Source organism: Elephas maximus, chromosome 10 (genome assembly GCF_024166365.1).
Source record: "Elephas maximus indicus isolate mEleMax1 chromosome 10, mEleMax1 primary haplotype, whole genome shotgun sequence".
Lineage (NCBI taxonomy): Eukaryota > Metazoa > Chordata > Mammalia > Proboscidea > Elephantidae > Elephas > Elephas maximus.
In genome coordinates, this window is record NC_064828.1 from 5,782,132 (window position 1) to 5,799,450 (window position 17,319).

The 17,319-nt window shown below is 37.1% G+C and overlaps 1 protein-coding gene across 1 annotated transcript in view; it reads left to right on the plus strand.

The window, feature by feature from the left end:
- The window catches only part of FAM227B (family with sequence similarity 227 member B), a 342,173-nt gene that overhangs the window by 283,701 nt on the left and 41,153 nt on the right, over positions 1-17,319 (plus strand). Inside the window, exon 13 of the mRNA XM_049898966.1 lies at positions 13,874-13,971. Within this exon, the coding sequence (XP_049754923.1) occupies positions 13,874-13,971 (98 nt within the window). The remainder of the gene's footprint in view (positions 1-13,873; positions 13,972-17,319) is intronic.

Consider the following 17,319-nt stretch of genomic DNA (forward strand, 5'->3'; position numbering starts at 1 on the left):
TTGTTACTAATGAAGGTGAACTTTTTTTCAAAAGGTTACTCGCCAATTTTATTTCTGTTTTATGACTTACCTTTTATGTCCGTCAACCAGTTTTCTACTGAAGTTTTTGTTTCATCTGTCTTTCTATTAGAAATGTTTTTCCCAGGGTTTTTCTTTTCTTTCTTTTTTTTTTTTTTTTTTTTGGTCCTTTTTAGCTAGGAGGAGTTTTGAGTTTGTACCCAAAACATATTTTTTACTCTGAAATCTCTTATAGCCTTTTCCACAACCTGTACCTGTATTTTCTTCTAGTTCATTTGTGGTTCTGGTTTTGTTTTTTCTCACTTTTAACTTTTCAATGAATCAACAGTTCCTTTTTGTTGGGTTGCTGAGAATATATAATAAGGGGACCCTCCAAACTCTTAAGCTGAATCGTACTCAGCGTGTACCTAGAATTGTTATTTTTAAAACAATTGTGAAACTCATTATCTTTGTGGTAAAAATATTCTCAAAACCTTTTCAGCTACCCCATACAGTGCTTTCTTTATGAGGACCCCATAAAAGAGAGTTCCATCTGACTTTACTGCCAAGAAGAGCTGGAAATCTTCCGAGGAATGTTCTCTTTTTATTATGTGGACGCCGTGAAGAGTCTAATGAATAAGATGTCCTTGTTTCAGTTGGCTGTTAAAAATGACACATTTTAGACCGATTCCTGGCCCACTTTGTTCCCACCCATGTTTTCTCTGTCCTTTCACTCCGCATGAAAGCACACTACTATGTAATATTTATGTACCTTAATAAGTGGACTTGAATCATTTCTACATCAAGATGGGAACTTCTTAAAATTTATTCTAATACATGATATAACGTAGAGAGCTAATTTTTTTTTCTAGGTAGATAACATATGCCTTAGCTCCTTTTCTTAATGATTCAGGATTGCCACATTTATTCAAAAATAAATCCTTTAATATTTGCATCAAATAATGCTATCTTACTCTGTTCTAATGATCTCTGCGTAATTTTATGTCTGCATCACATTGTTGTAATCATTGCTTTATACATTCTAATATCTAACAGTGAAATTCCTTCCTTATTATTCTTTTTTGTTATTTCCTGCTTATTCTGCCTATACCAGACTTTTTATGTGCAATTTAGAAGCTTGCTCTGTTCCCCATACCACCAAAGAAACTCATGTATGATTTGCTTATACTTGTATGTAATTAATAAGTTAAGGGGAAAACTTACACCTTTTATACTATTTAGTCTATATATTCAGAAATATCAGATGTCTCTTTAGTTTGTGATTTTCTTCATCTAGGTCCCATACATTTCTTAAATAGTTTCCTCATACATACTTAATGGAAACCCTTGTGGCATAGTGGTTAAGAGCTACAGCTGCTAACCAAAAGGTCGGCAGTTCGAATCCACCAGGTGTCCCTTGGAAACCCTATGGGACAGTTCTACCCTGTCCTATAGGGTCTCTATGAGTAGGAATCGACTGAACGGCAGCAGGTTTGGTTTCTTTTTGGTACATACTTGATGTATTTCTTAGTTTAGGAATGAGATTTTCAAACATTTTAGTGTCCAACTTGTTAATTGCTGATTTATATTTTTATATATTTGTATTTATGTAACTAAACTCTTATAACTAATAATGCTCCTTTCTAGAAAGACCATAATATCATCTGTAAAAAACAAAGACAACAAAAACATAATGTGGTCTTCACCATTAAAACATTTACAACTCTTATCACTTTTTGTCGGCTTCTTCTTGTTGTTGTTAGGTGCCATCGAGTTGGTTCCAACTCATTGAGACCCTGTGCACAACAGAACGAAACACTGCCCGGTCCTGAGCCATCCTTACAATCGTTGTTATGCATGAGCTCATTGTTGCAGCCACTGTGTCAATCCACCTCATTGAGGGCCTTCCTCTCTTCCGCTGACCCTGTACTTTGCCAAGCATGATGTCCTTCTCCAGGGACTGATCCCTCCTGACAACATGTCCAAAGTATGTAAGACTCAGTCCTGCCATCCTTGCTTCTAAAGAGCATTCTGGTTGTACTTCTTCCAAGACAGATTTGTTCCTTCTTTTGGCAGTCATGGTATATTCAATATTCTTCAGCAACACCGCAATTCAAAGGCCTCAATTCTTCCTTGATCGTCCTTATTCATTGCCCAGCTTTCACATGCATAAGATGGGATTGAAAATACCATGGCTTGGGTCAGGTGCAAAAACCCTGATAGCATAGTGGTTAAGTGCTACGGCTGCTAACCAAAGAGTCAGCAGATCGAATCCGCCAGGCGCTCCTTGGAAACTCTGTGGGGCAGTTCTACTCTGTCCAATAGGGTCGCTATGAGTTGGGATCGACTCGACGGCACTGGGTTTGGTTTGATTTGGTTTGGGTCAGTTGCAACTTAGTCTTCAAGGTGACATCTTTGCTTTTCAACACTTTAAAGAGGTTCTTTGCAGCAGATTTACCCAGTGCAACGCGTCTTTTGATTTCTTGACTACTGCTTCCATGGCCATTGAAAGTGGATCCAAGTAAAATGAAATCCTTGACAACTTAAATCTTTTCTCCATTTGTCATGATGTTGCTCATTCGTCCAGTAGTGAGGATTTTTATTTTCTTTATGTTGAAGTGCAATCCATACTGAAGGCTGCGGCCTTTGATCTTCACCAGTAAGTGCTTCAAGCCCTCTTCACTTTCAGCAAGCAAGGTTGTGTCATCTGCATGACGCAAGTTCTTAACGAGTTTTCCGCCAATCCAGATACCCCCTTCTTCTTCATGTAGTCCAGATTCTTGGGTTATTTACACAGCATACAGATTGAATAAGTATAGTGAAAGGATACAACCTTGATGTACACCTTTCTTGACTTTAAACCGATCAGTATCCACTTGTTCTGTCTGAACAACTGCCTCTTGATCTATGTAAAGGTTCCTCATGAGCACAATTAAATGTTCTGGAATTCCCATTCTTCACAATGTTATCCATAATTCGTTGTGATCCACACAGTGGAATGCCTTTGCATAGTCAATAAAATACAGGTAAACATCCTTCTGGTATTCTCTGCTTTCAGCCAGGATCCATCTGACATCAGCAACGATATCCCTGGTTCCACGTCCTCTTCTGAAACCAGCCTGAATTTCTGGTAGTTCCCTGTCAATATACTGCTGCAGCCGTTTTTGAATGATCTTCAGCAAAATTTTGCTTGCATGTGCTATTAATGATACTGTTTGATAATTTCCACATTCGGTTGGATCACCTTTCTTGGGAAGAGGCATAAATATGGATCTCTTCCAGTCAGTCGGCCAGGCAGCTGTCTTCCATACTTCTTGGCATAGACAAGTAAGCACCTCCAGTGTTGCATCCATTTTTTGAAACATCTCAATTGATATTCCATCAATTCCTGGAGACTTGTTTTTCACCAATGCCTTCAGAGCACCTTGGACTTCTTCCTTCAGTATGATCAGTTCCTGATCATATGCTACCTCTTGGAATAGTTGAACATCAGCTAATTCTTTTTGGTGTCATGACTCTGTGTATTCCTTCCATCTTCCTTTGATGCATCCTGCGTCATTTAATATTTTCCCCTTAGAACCCTTCACTATTGCAATTTGAGGCTTGAATTTTTTACTCAATTCTTTCAGCTTGAGAAACACCGAATGTGTTCTTGCCTTTTGGTTTTCCATCTCCAGCTCTTTGCACATGTCATTATAATACTTTAGTTTGTCTTCTCGAGCCGCCCTTTGAAATCTTCTGTTCAGTTCTTTTACTTCATCATTTCTTCCTTTTGCTTTAGCTGCTTGATGTTCATGAGCAAGTTTCAGAGTCTCCTCTGACATTCATCTTGGTCTTTTCTTTCTTTCTTGTCTTTTCAATGACTTCTTACTTTCTTCATGTATGATGGCCTTGATGTCATTCCACAACTTGTCTGATCTCCGGTGACCGGTGTTCAATGCATCAAATCTATTCCTGAGATGGTCTCTAAATTCAGGTGGGATATACTCAAGGTCGTACTTTGGCTCTCGTGGACTTGCTCTGATTTTCTTCAGTTTCAGCTTGAACTTGCATATGAGCAATTGATGGTCTGTTCCACAGTCAGCCCCTGGCCTTGCTCTGACTGATGATATTGAGCTTTTCCATCATCTCTCTCCACAGATGTAGTCAATTTGATTTCTGTGTGTTCCATCTGGCAAGGTCCATGTGTATAGTTGCCATTTATGTTGGTGAAAGAAAGTATTTGCAATGAAGAAGTCGTTGGCCTTGCAAAATTCTATCATTTGATCTCCAGCATTGTTTCTATCCCCAAGGCCATATTTTCCAACTACTGATCTTTCTTCTTTGTTTCCAACTTTTGCATTCCAATTGCCAGTAATTATCAACGCATCTTGATTGCCTGTTCGATCAATTTCAGACTGCAGCAGCTGATAAAAATCTTCTATTTCCTCATCTTTGGCCTTAGTGGTTGGTGGGTAAATTTGAATAATAGTCATATTAACTGGTCTTCCTTGTAGGTGTATGGATATTCACCTATCACTGACAGAGTTGTACTTCAGTATAGATCTTGAAATGTTCTGTTTGACGATGAATACAACACCATTCCTCTTCAAGCTCTTGTTCCCAGAATAGTAGACTATAAATATATGATTGTCCAATTCAAAATGGCCAATACCAGTCTATTTCAGCTCGCTAATGCCTAGGATATTGATGTTTATGCATTCCTTTTCATTTTTGATGATTTCCAATTTTCCTAGATTCATACTTCGTATATTCCAGGTTCCGATTATTAATGGATGTTTGCAGCCGTTTCTTCTCATTTCGAGTCATGCCACATCAGCAAATGAAGGTCCCAAATCTTTACTCCATGCACATCATTAAGGTCAACTCTACTTTGAGAAGGCAGCTCTTCCCCAGTCATCTTTTGAGTGCCTTGCAACCTGGTGGGCTCAACTTCCAGCACTATATCAGACAATGTTCCACTGCTATTTATAAGGTTTTCACTGGCTAATGTTTTTCAGAAGTAGACTGCCAGGTCCTTCTTCCTAATCTGTCTTAGTCTGGAAGCTCAGCTGAAACCTGTCCTCCATGGGTGACCCTGCTGGTATCCGAATACCAGTGGCATAGCTTCCAGCATCACAGCAACATGCAAGCCCCCACAGTACAACAAACTGACAGACACGTGGGGGTTTACTGGCTTATTGTTTAGAATTTCCAGAGCAGTGTTAATTAGCAGTTGTAATGGCAGAAAAATCTACTAGTATTTCAACTGTCTGCAAGTACAGAATGCCTTATAAACATTACTTAAACAAGAAGGAGTTTATCTTTTTGACATGATGAGAAGTGTGGAGGTAAGCATCACTGCTCAAGGATGTCACCAAGGAGTCATGTTTCTTACGTGTTTCTACTTCAGCATCCTTAGTATGCAACTTTTGTCCTCACTGTCACAAGATAATTGCTGCACCTCTAGGCATTCCATCTGCATTCCACACAGGAAAAAAGAGGAAAGGATACCGAGCAAACTACAGAAGTCTTTTTCTTTTCAGGGTTTGCTTTTTTACTCAGGAAAGGACTAAAGAGTAGAAGTGCTCCATAGGATTTCCAAGGAGCAGCTAGTGGATTTGAACTGCAGACCTTTTGGTTAGCAGCCAAGTTCTTAACAATTGTGCCACCAGGGCTCCACCCTTATGAATATAGATGAAAATTTCTCAACAAAATACTAGAATACTGAATCCAAAGCATATTAAAAGGATTTTACACCATGACTATGTAGAATTTATACCATGAATACAAGGTTGGTTTAACATATGAAAATCAATCAATATAATACACCATATTAATAGAATAAAGGAAAAATCCACATTTGCATTTCACTGTTGCTGTGTGCCATTGGCACACAACAACAACAACAGTGAAAGAACATATGACAGAGAAGAACTGCCCCACAGGGTTTCCTCAAACCCACCCACTGCCGTCGAGTTGATTCTGACTCATAGCGACCCTATAGGACAGGGTAGAACTGTCCCATAGAATTTCCAAGGAGTGCCTGGTGGATTTGAACTGCCTGCCTCTTGGTTAGCAGCCATAGCACTTAACTGCTACACCACCAGGGCTTCATAGTGTTTCCTAGGCTGTGTTATTGTTGTTAGGTGCCATTGAGTCAGTTTTGACTCAGAGTGACCCTAGGTACAACAAAACAAAACACTGCCCGGTCCTGTGCCATATTCACAATCGTTGTTATGCTTGAGCCCATCATTGCAGCCACTGTGTCAGGCCCTCTTCCTGAGGGTCTTTCTATTTTTCAATGACCTTCGATTTTACCAAGCATTATGTCCTTTTCTAGGGACCGGTCCCTCCTGAAAATATGTCCAAAGTATGCAAAATGTAGTCTCACCATCCTTGCTTCTAAGGAGCATTCTGGCTGTACTTCTTCCAAGAGACATTTGTTTGTTCTTTTGGCAGTCCATAGTATATTCAATATTCTTCACCAACACCCCAATTCAAGGGCATCAATTCTTCAGTCTTCCTTATTCATCATCCAGCTTTCACATGCATATGAGGCAATTGAAAACACCATGGCTTGGGTCAGGCGCACCTTAGTCTTCAAGATGATGTCTTTGCTTTTGAACACTTTAAACAGATCTTTTGAAGCAGATTTGTCCAACACAACGTGTCTTTTGGTTTCTTGACTGCTGTTTCCATGGGTGTTGATTGTGGATCCAGCTAAAATGAAACCCTACGCTGTAGATTCAGAAAAACAGATTTGACAATAAACAACATCCTTTCGTGATTAAAAACAAAAACACTCAACAAACTAGGAATAGAAATGAACTTTCTCAACCTCAACCATAGATAAAGGTCCTTCATGAAAAACCCACAGCTAAATTCATACCCAGTGGTGGAAGTCCAAATGCTTTCTCTCTTAAATCAAGAACAAGACAAACATGTTCATTCCAGCCATTTCTATTCAACATTGTACTGGAGGTTCTAGTCACGTCAATTAGGAAAGAAAAATAAAAACCATCCAAATTGGAAAGGAAGAAGTAAAACTTTATTCACAGATGACATGATCTTGTATATAGAAAAGCCTAAGAAATACACCCCCCCCCCAAAAAAATTACTAGAAGTATTAAGTGAGCTCGGTAAGGTTGCTGGACACAAGATCAATACACAAAAATCCATTATATTTCTATACATTGACAATGACAATCAAAAATTAACAATTCCATTTACAATACTGTGAAAAAGAATAAAATACATAGAAATCAGTTTAGCAAAAGAAGTGCAAGACTTGTACACTGAAAAATATAAAACATTATTGAAAGAAATTAAAGAATTACATGTAAAATGCTGGAGCCACTTTGGAAAACAGTGTGGCAGTTCTTCAAATGGATAAACATAGAGTTACCATAAGACACTCAATTCCACTCCTATGAGAAATTCTCCTTCAAGAAAAACATAAGCATATGTCCGTACAAAACTTGTACACGAATGCTGATAGCAGCATTATTCATAACAACCAAAAGGTAGAAATAACCCAAATGTACATTACCAAGGAAAGAATAAACAAAATGTTTTCCATACAATGGAATTATATTCAGCAATAAAAAGGAATGAAGTCTTGATACATGCTTCAACATGGACGAATCTTCAAAACATTATGGTAAGTGAAAAGCCAGTAACAAAAAGCCACATATTCTATGACTCCATTAATATGAAATTAAAAAAAAAAAATAGGCAAATCCATACAGACAGAAAGTAGATTGGTAGTTGCCAAGGTCTACGGGGAGATGTGAATGGAAAGTGACTGCTAATGAGTAAGGTATCTCTTTTTGGGGAGGTGAAAATGTTCTAAAATTAGATAGTGGCAACAGTTGCACAACTGTGTGAACATACAAAAAAAATTGTACACTTTAGGAGTGTGAATCTATACTATATGAATTATATCTCAATAAGCTGTTATTTCAAAAAATTAATGGTTGTAGCAGTCTCAAGAATCACATTAGGACATGTGACACTCCCAGAGAAGCACTTCCTCTCACGCCTCATTAGTCAAGATTGGACCATGTGCCCTTTCTTAAACCAACCACTAGCAAGGGAAGTGGGGAAACTGACTTGGTTAGACTCATTAGAGTGTAGCCCCAGTTTTTTGTAGAGGGAGTTGGTAGTCAAGAAAACCAGCACTCTACCAGCGCTGAAAGGAGGGATTGACTCTGGGAAAACCACCGTCAGTGTCTGCCTCGTCAGTATGTAACTGGTAGTTAAAGCTGTAAGTTTTTCCAGAAATACCAACTATATTACCCAATCGATGGGAAAATTAGTTTCTTTTAAAGAGTCCTATTCTTAGGCATCTCATGCTGGCTCATAAGATTATCATGTTCTTTTCCAACAACTCACATACCCTCTAATTAATAATTGAATTGGAAAATTGTCAGGGCTTAGTGTCAAATTTAGGGACTTATTATTTTAAAAAGCAGAACAGCAGTTATTCAACTGTCTCTTTCAGACTTCATGATGCCTTAAAAGTTGCAGACAGTTGTTCTGAGCTTACTTTTGGAAGATTTTCTTTTTTCTAGCATCTTGGTATATAATTCACTTAGGCTTAGAGATGTAAACTAACTTAAAACACTAATACTCTCATTTGTTTTGTATGGTTCATTGTCTTGTCACTGATTGTTAATAACGTTCTCACAAACAACAGATCTAAAAAGAAAGTAAATAGTTGGCTGTTTTGTTTTTTGGAAGTATTTTTAAAATACTTGTTTTACTCTCATTTTACTTTTCATCTTCTTCTCTCAGCTTTAGTTCTCTACCACTTGCCTTGATGACCTGTGAGTAGTTTGGAGCAAAGTTTTACATGTGCTTCCCCTCCCATCTTCTTATGTTTTGTTCTGTTTTAATTTGACCTTCTCAGAGAGGTTTCTGGACAGCTATACAAGTTTTGACCTTCTTCTTAATCACTGAAATTGTTCATTATTGTCTAGTCATAATTTTTATTTTATAAGATTTTCTGCATCTTTTGTGCCATTTTAGAGATACAGTGTATGGAGATGGCTCTGTGTTTTCTGTGAATGTTCTGAAAGCTCTTTTTCTAAAGACTAGAGTTTGTTTGACTCTCTTCCCAACGTCATAGTCTCCTAAGGCTCTTGCCTTAGCTATATTTCTAATCAGCTTGATTTTATTAGTTAGAATTAATCTATTATTTCCTTTACCTTCTGAGAGATTAAATTATCAGCAAAGCAATTTCTTAGTCTACTTTTAACAGAATGAGACTTCCACCAGTTGTTACAATTGTTGGAATGCCCCATCACCACTATATTTTGCCTGTCCATTACTTTGGTGAGCTTTATTAGAAAAATGTTTTCTGTATCCTCCATCTGGTGTTTCGTAGTACATTTCCCTATAACAGTAATATCACTCTGTTTCTCATTTTTGAATCCTATTCCAAATTCTCTCCACCTTTCTTAAACTCATAGATTAACATCTAATTGTATGTCTTCTTTAACAATATCTTAAATTTGACAATTTTTTCCCAAAAGACTCTCACAAAATTAATCTTACACTCCCACTTTAAAGTAGGAAGAATAGGATTAATACCCACTGTCAGTATACAGATGAGAAAGCTGAGGTTCGGAAAAGTGATGTGACCACTTCAAGGTTAATAAGATGAGTAATTGAGTCAGTTGTAGAGCCACAACTAGAACTCAGGTTTTCCTGTTCCTCAACCTTCCCACCGCACCCCAATCCTTCTTTGCTCTCACATTGCAATTATTCCTTTCACCATTTGAGTAAGTTCGTTTGAGCATAATATTCCCTACCACTATAATAGTCCATCCCACCAATTCTTTGGTGCTCTACCCCTTTGACTTAATATATCAAGTTGACTTTGTTTGCTAACCACAATCCATGCACTGGAATTACATGTCATGGTCCTCAACACTTTCCCTACTGTTTTTACTAAGAATCAGGATATCATCTCCACTCCTTTGATTCTTTTTTATGTCACATATGTTGTCCTCTATAGGATCATATTCTTTCTGGTTTTAATGATGATTTCCCATAAATATGCGACACACTGAAGCATGGAAAGTTCCCGAATGTATCAAATAATGTGAGACCATCCATGAATATTATTGCTTAATAATTTGGCTTTGCTTAATAAATGAGATAAAAAAATATTAGACAATAGTCATAATGTGGAATGTAGCATATGAAACCAAGAGGATTCTACACAAGTTCAGAAGAAAAGGAAGATGATCTATGAAAGAAATGATTAGTGTTGGCCTTTCACACCAATTATTGTAAATTTTTCTGGGCTTCTCATTTATAGGGCATTTTTAGATGTGGAGCTGTGGGAACATGGCTTCAACATATAATACAGCAGTAAGAAGTTCACACAATCCTTAATCCAAACAATGTAAAGATTTTTTAATGGCATTACTAGTCAAGACTGCCAAGGCTTGATTATAAAAATATAGTCTCAATTCCTGCCCTCCCCCTATTTACTGATATTGCAGAAGCTTATTCTGTCTTAGTCTGGAAGCTCCACTGCCACCTGTTCAGCATCAGAGTAACATTCAAGCCTCTAGTGACAGTCGAGTGGTGGCTGTGCTTGAGGAGCGTTAGCCCGGAATCTAACCCAGGTCTCCAGTGTGGAAGGCGAGAATTCTACCATTGACCCACCAATGCCTTCAGTCTCAATTCCTTTTAATTGTATTTATTTTTTAATAAAAGTAGCTTGTACTACCATGTACAATGAAATGGATCTTAATATTTTATATCTTTTTAAAAGTTTTATGTAGATAAATTTACATATCATAAGAAAAAAAAATTAGCCAATGTCTCTCAAATTTTGCTTCAGAACGTATTTAGTGGTTGAGTTTTTTAAATGTTTTCCATTACATAGAGGAGATTTTGACTGGGTCAGTGGTTTTCTTCACCAATACCTTTGGTTAAGTCTTAAATTTAAAAGCTGTTCTATTTTACAATATGTTTGTGATGTTTGCCTCTGCAGAGCCTTATAGTATAAATATGCCAGTTCTTTACTTTTGATATTTGTCACTTGGGTCTTCATACAAAATGATAGACATGCTTAAAAATTAATCACTATTTCTTGCTTCTGTAATTTTTCTGACCAATGATTGTCCTTGAAGATACAAATATAATTCATATTAAGAGATAATACAGTTCCTCATAAAGTTAAGCATAAAATTACCATAAAAACCCAGAACCCAGTGCCGTCGAGTCAGTTCTGACTCATAGCGACCCTATAGGACAGGGTAGGACCCAGGAATAGCACTCCTTGGTATAAACTCAAGAGGCTCGAATGCAGTAACTCCAACAGATTCTTCGTCAGTGTACATCAGTGTTGATTCCAGCATTATTCACAATAATCAAAAAGTGGGAACAACCCAAGTGTCCATCAACAGATCAGCCATAAAAAGAAATGAAGTTCTGATGCATGGTACAGCATGGATGAGCCTAGAAAACATTATGCTGAGTGAAAAAAAAAAAAAAAACAGACACATTGGCATTGAGTCAATTCAAACTCATAGAAACCCTGTAGGACTGAGTAGAACTGCCCCATAAGGTTTCCGAGGAGTGGCTGGTAGAGTAGAACTGCCAGCCTTTTGGTTAGCAGCCAAGCTCTTAACCACTAATATTGTATGATCCCATTTATATGAAATATCTAGAATAGTCAATTGCAGAGAAATGAAGAGTGTGTTAGGGGTTACCAGAGGCTGGGGGGAGGGGAGGAAGGTGAGTTATTGCTGAAGGGGTGCTGAGTTCCTGTTTGGGGTGATGGAAATGATTGGAAATGGATAGAAGTGGTGAAAGCAGTATGACAAATGTAATTAATGTCACTTAATTGTACACCTAAAAAACGTTGAAATGGCAAACTTTTTGTTGTGTATAGTTGACCGTAATAATTTTTTTAAAAAGAAATGATATAAGTTGTTGTTGTTGTAATTAGGTGCCCTCGAGTAAAGCTTTCAGGACCTTCATTTGCTGATGTGGCACGACTCAAAATGAGAAGAAACAACTGCAAGCATCCATTAATAATAGGAACGTAGAATGTATGAAGTATGAATCTAGGAAAATTGGAAATCATAAAAAATGAAATGGAATGCATAAACATCGTTGTGGGGTGCCGTCGAGTCGAATCTGACTCAGCAACCCCATGCACAACAGAATGAAACACTGCCCAGTCCTGTGCCATCCTTGCAATCGTTGTTATGCTTGAGCCCATTGTTGCAGCCACTGTGTCAGTCCATCTCCTTGAGGGTCTTTCTCTCTGTCACTGATGCTCTACTTTGCCAAGCATGATATCCTTCTCCAAGGACTGGTCCCTCCTGACAACATGTCCAAAGTATGTGAGACTCAGTCTCGCCATCCTTGCTTCTGAGGAGCATGCTGACTGTACTTCCAAGACAGATTTGATTGTTCTTCTGGCAGTCCATGGTATAGTCAATATCCTTCACCAACACCATAATTCAGAGGCACCCGTTCTTCTTATTCATTGTCCAGCTTTCGCATGCATATAAGGCAATTGAAAATACCATGGCTTAGGTCAAGCACACCTTAGTACTCAGAGTAACAGCTTTATTTTTTAACACTTTAAAGAGGTCTTTTGCAGCAGATTTGCCCAATGCAATATGTGGTTTGATTTCTTGACTGCTTCTTCCACGGGCGTTAATTGTGGATCAAGTAAAATGAAATCCTTGACAACTTCAGTCTTCCGTCTGTTTCTCATGATGTTGCTTATTGGTTCAGTCGTGAGGATTTGGTTTTCTTTATGGTGAGATGTAATCCCCCCAAAATGAAAAAATAAAATAGTAATGTAGCATTTTCCTTGGCAACCAAATGTGACATGAATCACTATTTTATGACAACATAAGATCCTCATGTTCTTGGATATATTAAATTCAGTTTAGAGTTGGTGAAGCTCAAGATGCTGGTGATAGCTTACATGTACACAGCACGTCATTGTTAACAAAGTATATTTATAAGTATTGGAACTTTATAACCTCTCTGTGAGGTTATTCACAATTATATATAACCTTACTAGAAGGAATTTTATTTTATCTTATTTTATAGCACTGTGAAGAAGTCCTGAATGTTTCAGTCTGCCAGTTTAGACCATGAATTGCATACAGAGAGGTATGAAGATGACTCTGTATGTAGATATGTAGACAGATGGAACTTGTTTGAGGCCTGATAGGTACACAAACTATGTCCAGGCCTGGATCTAGGGAAATTGTAAGGACTTAGGGAGATAGGTAAGGATCTGAGAAAACCTGGAAAGCATGATAAGAGAATAGGCGCAGTAAGACAGTGCGAATATACTCATGGATGTGCAATAATTTCTTTGAAATAATATTATCATTTTCAATATCACTGAAACAAAATTACAGTTATGTTATATTTATCAGATCACATACATTTTGCTTAATGGCCACCATGTTTTCTCTCTCCTTTATTTCCTCTTGCATTTCAATGCTATATGAAAGTGTCTTTTTGAGAGCAGTTCTAATTTAAGTTAGATATATTCTAAAGTAGATCTCTGCATAATGCAGAGCAAGTCATAGAATTTTTTTATTTTTGTTTTCTCGTATGTAAATTGTGGAAAATGTTACTTAGCTTGCAGAATTGTTTGTGAGAATAACATGAGATAATGTAAGTGAATGAACTTTACAAACTCTAAAGCCCTTTTCGTAAAAAATGTGAGGTGAAATAGTCATCATTTTCTCTGCCTGGAGCACCTATAACAGTCCCCTAACTCTGTCACCCGTCTTCACGCCTCTCCATTGCTAGAATGAGCAATGGGTAGGTAGCATGCCTTTTTGAGGAAAAAAATTACCAAAATTTAAGAAAATATTGTATTCTTTTCTTTTAGCCATAGACTTCGATATAACCAAAATTTTAAAGAAACCCAGAACATATGTGATGTCTACATCCAAGGAAGAATCAAGATTATCAAAACCGGCAATAAAGGTTTGGAGAATAGTAATTATTTTAAAAAGTGATCTTGCCTGTTTAATTTGCATGTAATTAGTCAGTGGTGGTGATTGCTTTCTTCACATATATTTTAGAAAAAATATTAATGGTCAAAAGATATGTATTTGGGGAGGGTTACTCTTTATATTAAAGTCTTATTTTGTACTGAAAATATCCTCATCTCTAATGAAAAAAAAATTGTAACATTCATCTTTTCCTCACAACACTTCTTGGCACCGCTTCTACCTGAGTCAACACACAAAGGCTCCTTTGTCTCCATCAACAGAAGTAAGAGTTGCCGGGGAGACTTCAAAGGAATATCAGCAGTGGTTGGCCCGTTCCCCTCTCAAGCCAGCCCTGAAATAACTGACCACACTCGGACACTGCTGCATTTGAGTTTTGAATGTTTAGTTTCTCCGCATTCCTGAAGGTGCCTAGCAAGTAGAAATTCCATGGACTTGCCACCTTATGTTGCTTTAACCAAGATTTGACAAGGTTATTGTCTTGAAATTCTATATTTGATCTGTTAACTTGTAAGAAAATTTGTAATGTCCCCCGTTTCACTTCTTATTTGGGTTATTTTCATCCTGTCCTGTTTCTCTTTGGTCGATATGGCCCGTGGTTTGTTGATTTTGTTGATCCTTTCAAAGAACCAACTTTTGGTTTTGTCGATTCTTTCTATTGTTTTTCTATTCTGTATTTCACTGGTTTCCATTCTGAACTTAATTATTTGCTTTTTTCTGATGGTTGTGAGCTTCTTTTGCTGTTCTCTATTTGTTCAAGTTGTGTAGCTAATGTTTTGATTTTGTCTCTTTCTTCTTTTCTGATGTGTGCATCTATTGCCACAAACTGACCTCTGAGCACTGCCTCTGCTGTGTCCCAAAGGTTTTGGTATGATGTGTTTTCATTCTCATTTGATTCTAGGAATTTCTTTTTTTATTCTAGCTTTGATTTTGTCTATTACCCAGTGGTTCTGAAGCAGGGCGTTTTTCAGTTTCCATGTGTTTGATTTTTTTTTTCCCTTGCTCTTCCTGTTGTTAATTTCTACTTTGATGGCATTGTGATCAGAGAAGATGCTTTGTATTATCTCAGTGTTTTGAATTTTGTTGAGGGTTGCTCTGTGGCCCAAGATGTGGTCTATTCTGAAGAATGTTCCATGTGTGTTGGAAAAGAATGTATACTTTGCAGCTGTTGGGTGGAGTGTTCTATATATGGCTATGAGGTCAAGTTGGTTGATTGTGGCCTTTAGATCTTCTATATCTTTGTTGAGTTTCTTTCTAGATGTTCTGTCTTTTACTGAGAGGTGTGTGTTGAAGTCTCCTACTATTATTGTGGAACTGTCAATTTCTCTTTTCGGTGCTGTTAGAGTTTGCTTTGTGTATTTTGGAGCCCTGTTATTGCATGCATAGGTATTTATTATGGTTATGGCCTCGTGGTGGATTGTCCCTTTAATCATTATATAATGTCCTTCTTCATCTTTTATGGTGGATTTTATTTTAAAGTCTATTTTATCTGAGATTAATATTGCCCTTTCTGCTCTTTTTTGGTTGCTGTTTGCTTGATATATGTTTTTGCATCCTTTGATTTTTAATGTATTTATGTCTTTGTTTCTAAGGTGTGTCTCTTGTAGACAGCATATTGATGGGTCCTGCTTTTTATCCATTCTGTCACTCTCTGTCTCTCTATGGGTGCATTTAAGCCATTTATGTTCAATGTGACTATTGATAGGTATGAGTTTATTGCTGTCACTTTGTAGTGCTTTTGTGTGTGTATGTGGTGCTGATGTTTTCTTTGTTTCTCTTACTCTCCTGTGCTGAATTGCTTTTGTTTGTGGATTTTTTTTCTTTTCCTTCATTTTTGTAGATTTTGTGTTTACTGACACTTTATGTTTTTATTCTTTATTTTTATTTCATGAGTAGCTTTGTTAACTTTCCATGTTGTTACCTTGAAATTTACCCCTATCTTCTTAAGTTTGAACGAGCCCTTTATTACTTGATATTGCCTTGACTTCCTCTCCATTTGAAAGTTCTATGCCTATACCATTTATTTATTACCCCTTTTATTGTTCTGACATTTGTGTCATTTACAGGTTGATCTCTCTGCTTCCCTGTTTTAAATCTTTTAGTTTTGTTTTATCCTTGAGAGTTTATTACCTAGGTTGGTATCCGTTTGATGCTTTCTTGCATCCTAGATTCAGGCTGTTTTCTGATGCTATTGGTTCTCTAACCGAAGGACTCCCTTTAATAATTCTTGTAAGTTTAGTTTGGTTTTTACATATTCCCTTAATTTCTGTTTATCTGGAATTGTCCTAATTTTGCCATCATATTTGAGTGAGAGTTTTACAGGATATATTATTCTTGGTTGGCAATTATTTTTCTTTCAAGGTTTCATCTATATTGTACCATTGCTTTCTTCCCTGCATGGTTTCTGCCAAGTAATCAGAGCTTAGTCTTATTGTTTCCCCTCTGTATGTGACTTCTCGTTTTTCTCGAGCTGCTTTCAGGATTCTTTGTCTTTGGTTTTGTCGAGTGTGATTATTCTATGTCTTTGTGATTATCTTTTGGGGTCTATCCTATATGGGGTTCATTGAGCTTCTTGGATGGTCAGCTTTTCATCTTTCATTATATTAGGGAAGTTTTCTGTCAGCAAATTTTCAATGATCCTCTCTGTGTTTTACATTTTCTCTACCTGTTCTGGAACTTCAACTTATGCAAATTTTTGCCTTTGATTGTTCCCACATTGTTCCCGGGGTTTCTTCATTTTTCTTCATTCTTTTCTCTGATTTTTCCTCCAACAAGGTGGTATCCAAGGATTTGTCTTCAATATCACTGACCCTGTCTTCCATTGTTCCAAATTTTCTCCTAAAACCTTCTATTGTACTGTCTGTTTCTGAAATCTTGCTGTTTATCTTTTGGATTTCTAATTGCTATCTTTGTATGATTTCTAGTTGTTTGTTTATTTTGATATTTTGTTCTTGTGTTATTTTCCTGAATTGTTCCATTGCTTTGTCTGTATTTTCCATGATTTTGTCTACTTTTTCCTTATTTTTGTCGGCATTTTCCTTCATCTGTTGGAGAACCCTGAATATTAGAGTTTTTAAATTCCCTCTCGGCTAGTTCCAGTGTCTTTTCTTCTTCTGGAAGGTCATCCGTTGTTTTATTTTGGATGCTTTCTGGAGCCATCCTGTCCTGTTTTTTTGTTTTGTCTCATTTTGTTTTGTTTTTTAATGTGTTTTAATATTGCCTTCTCTCTTTATGACATTCAGGAATTATTTTCTTCATTTTTGATTGTATATTTGTTTCATCCTGCTTTTTTGTTTTATTTGGTTATGTCTGGGCAGGCAGG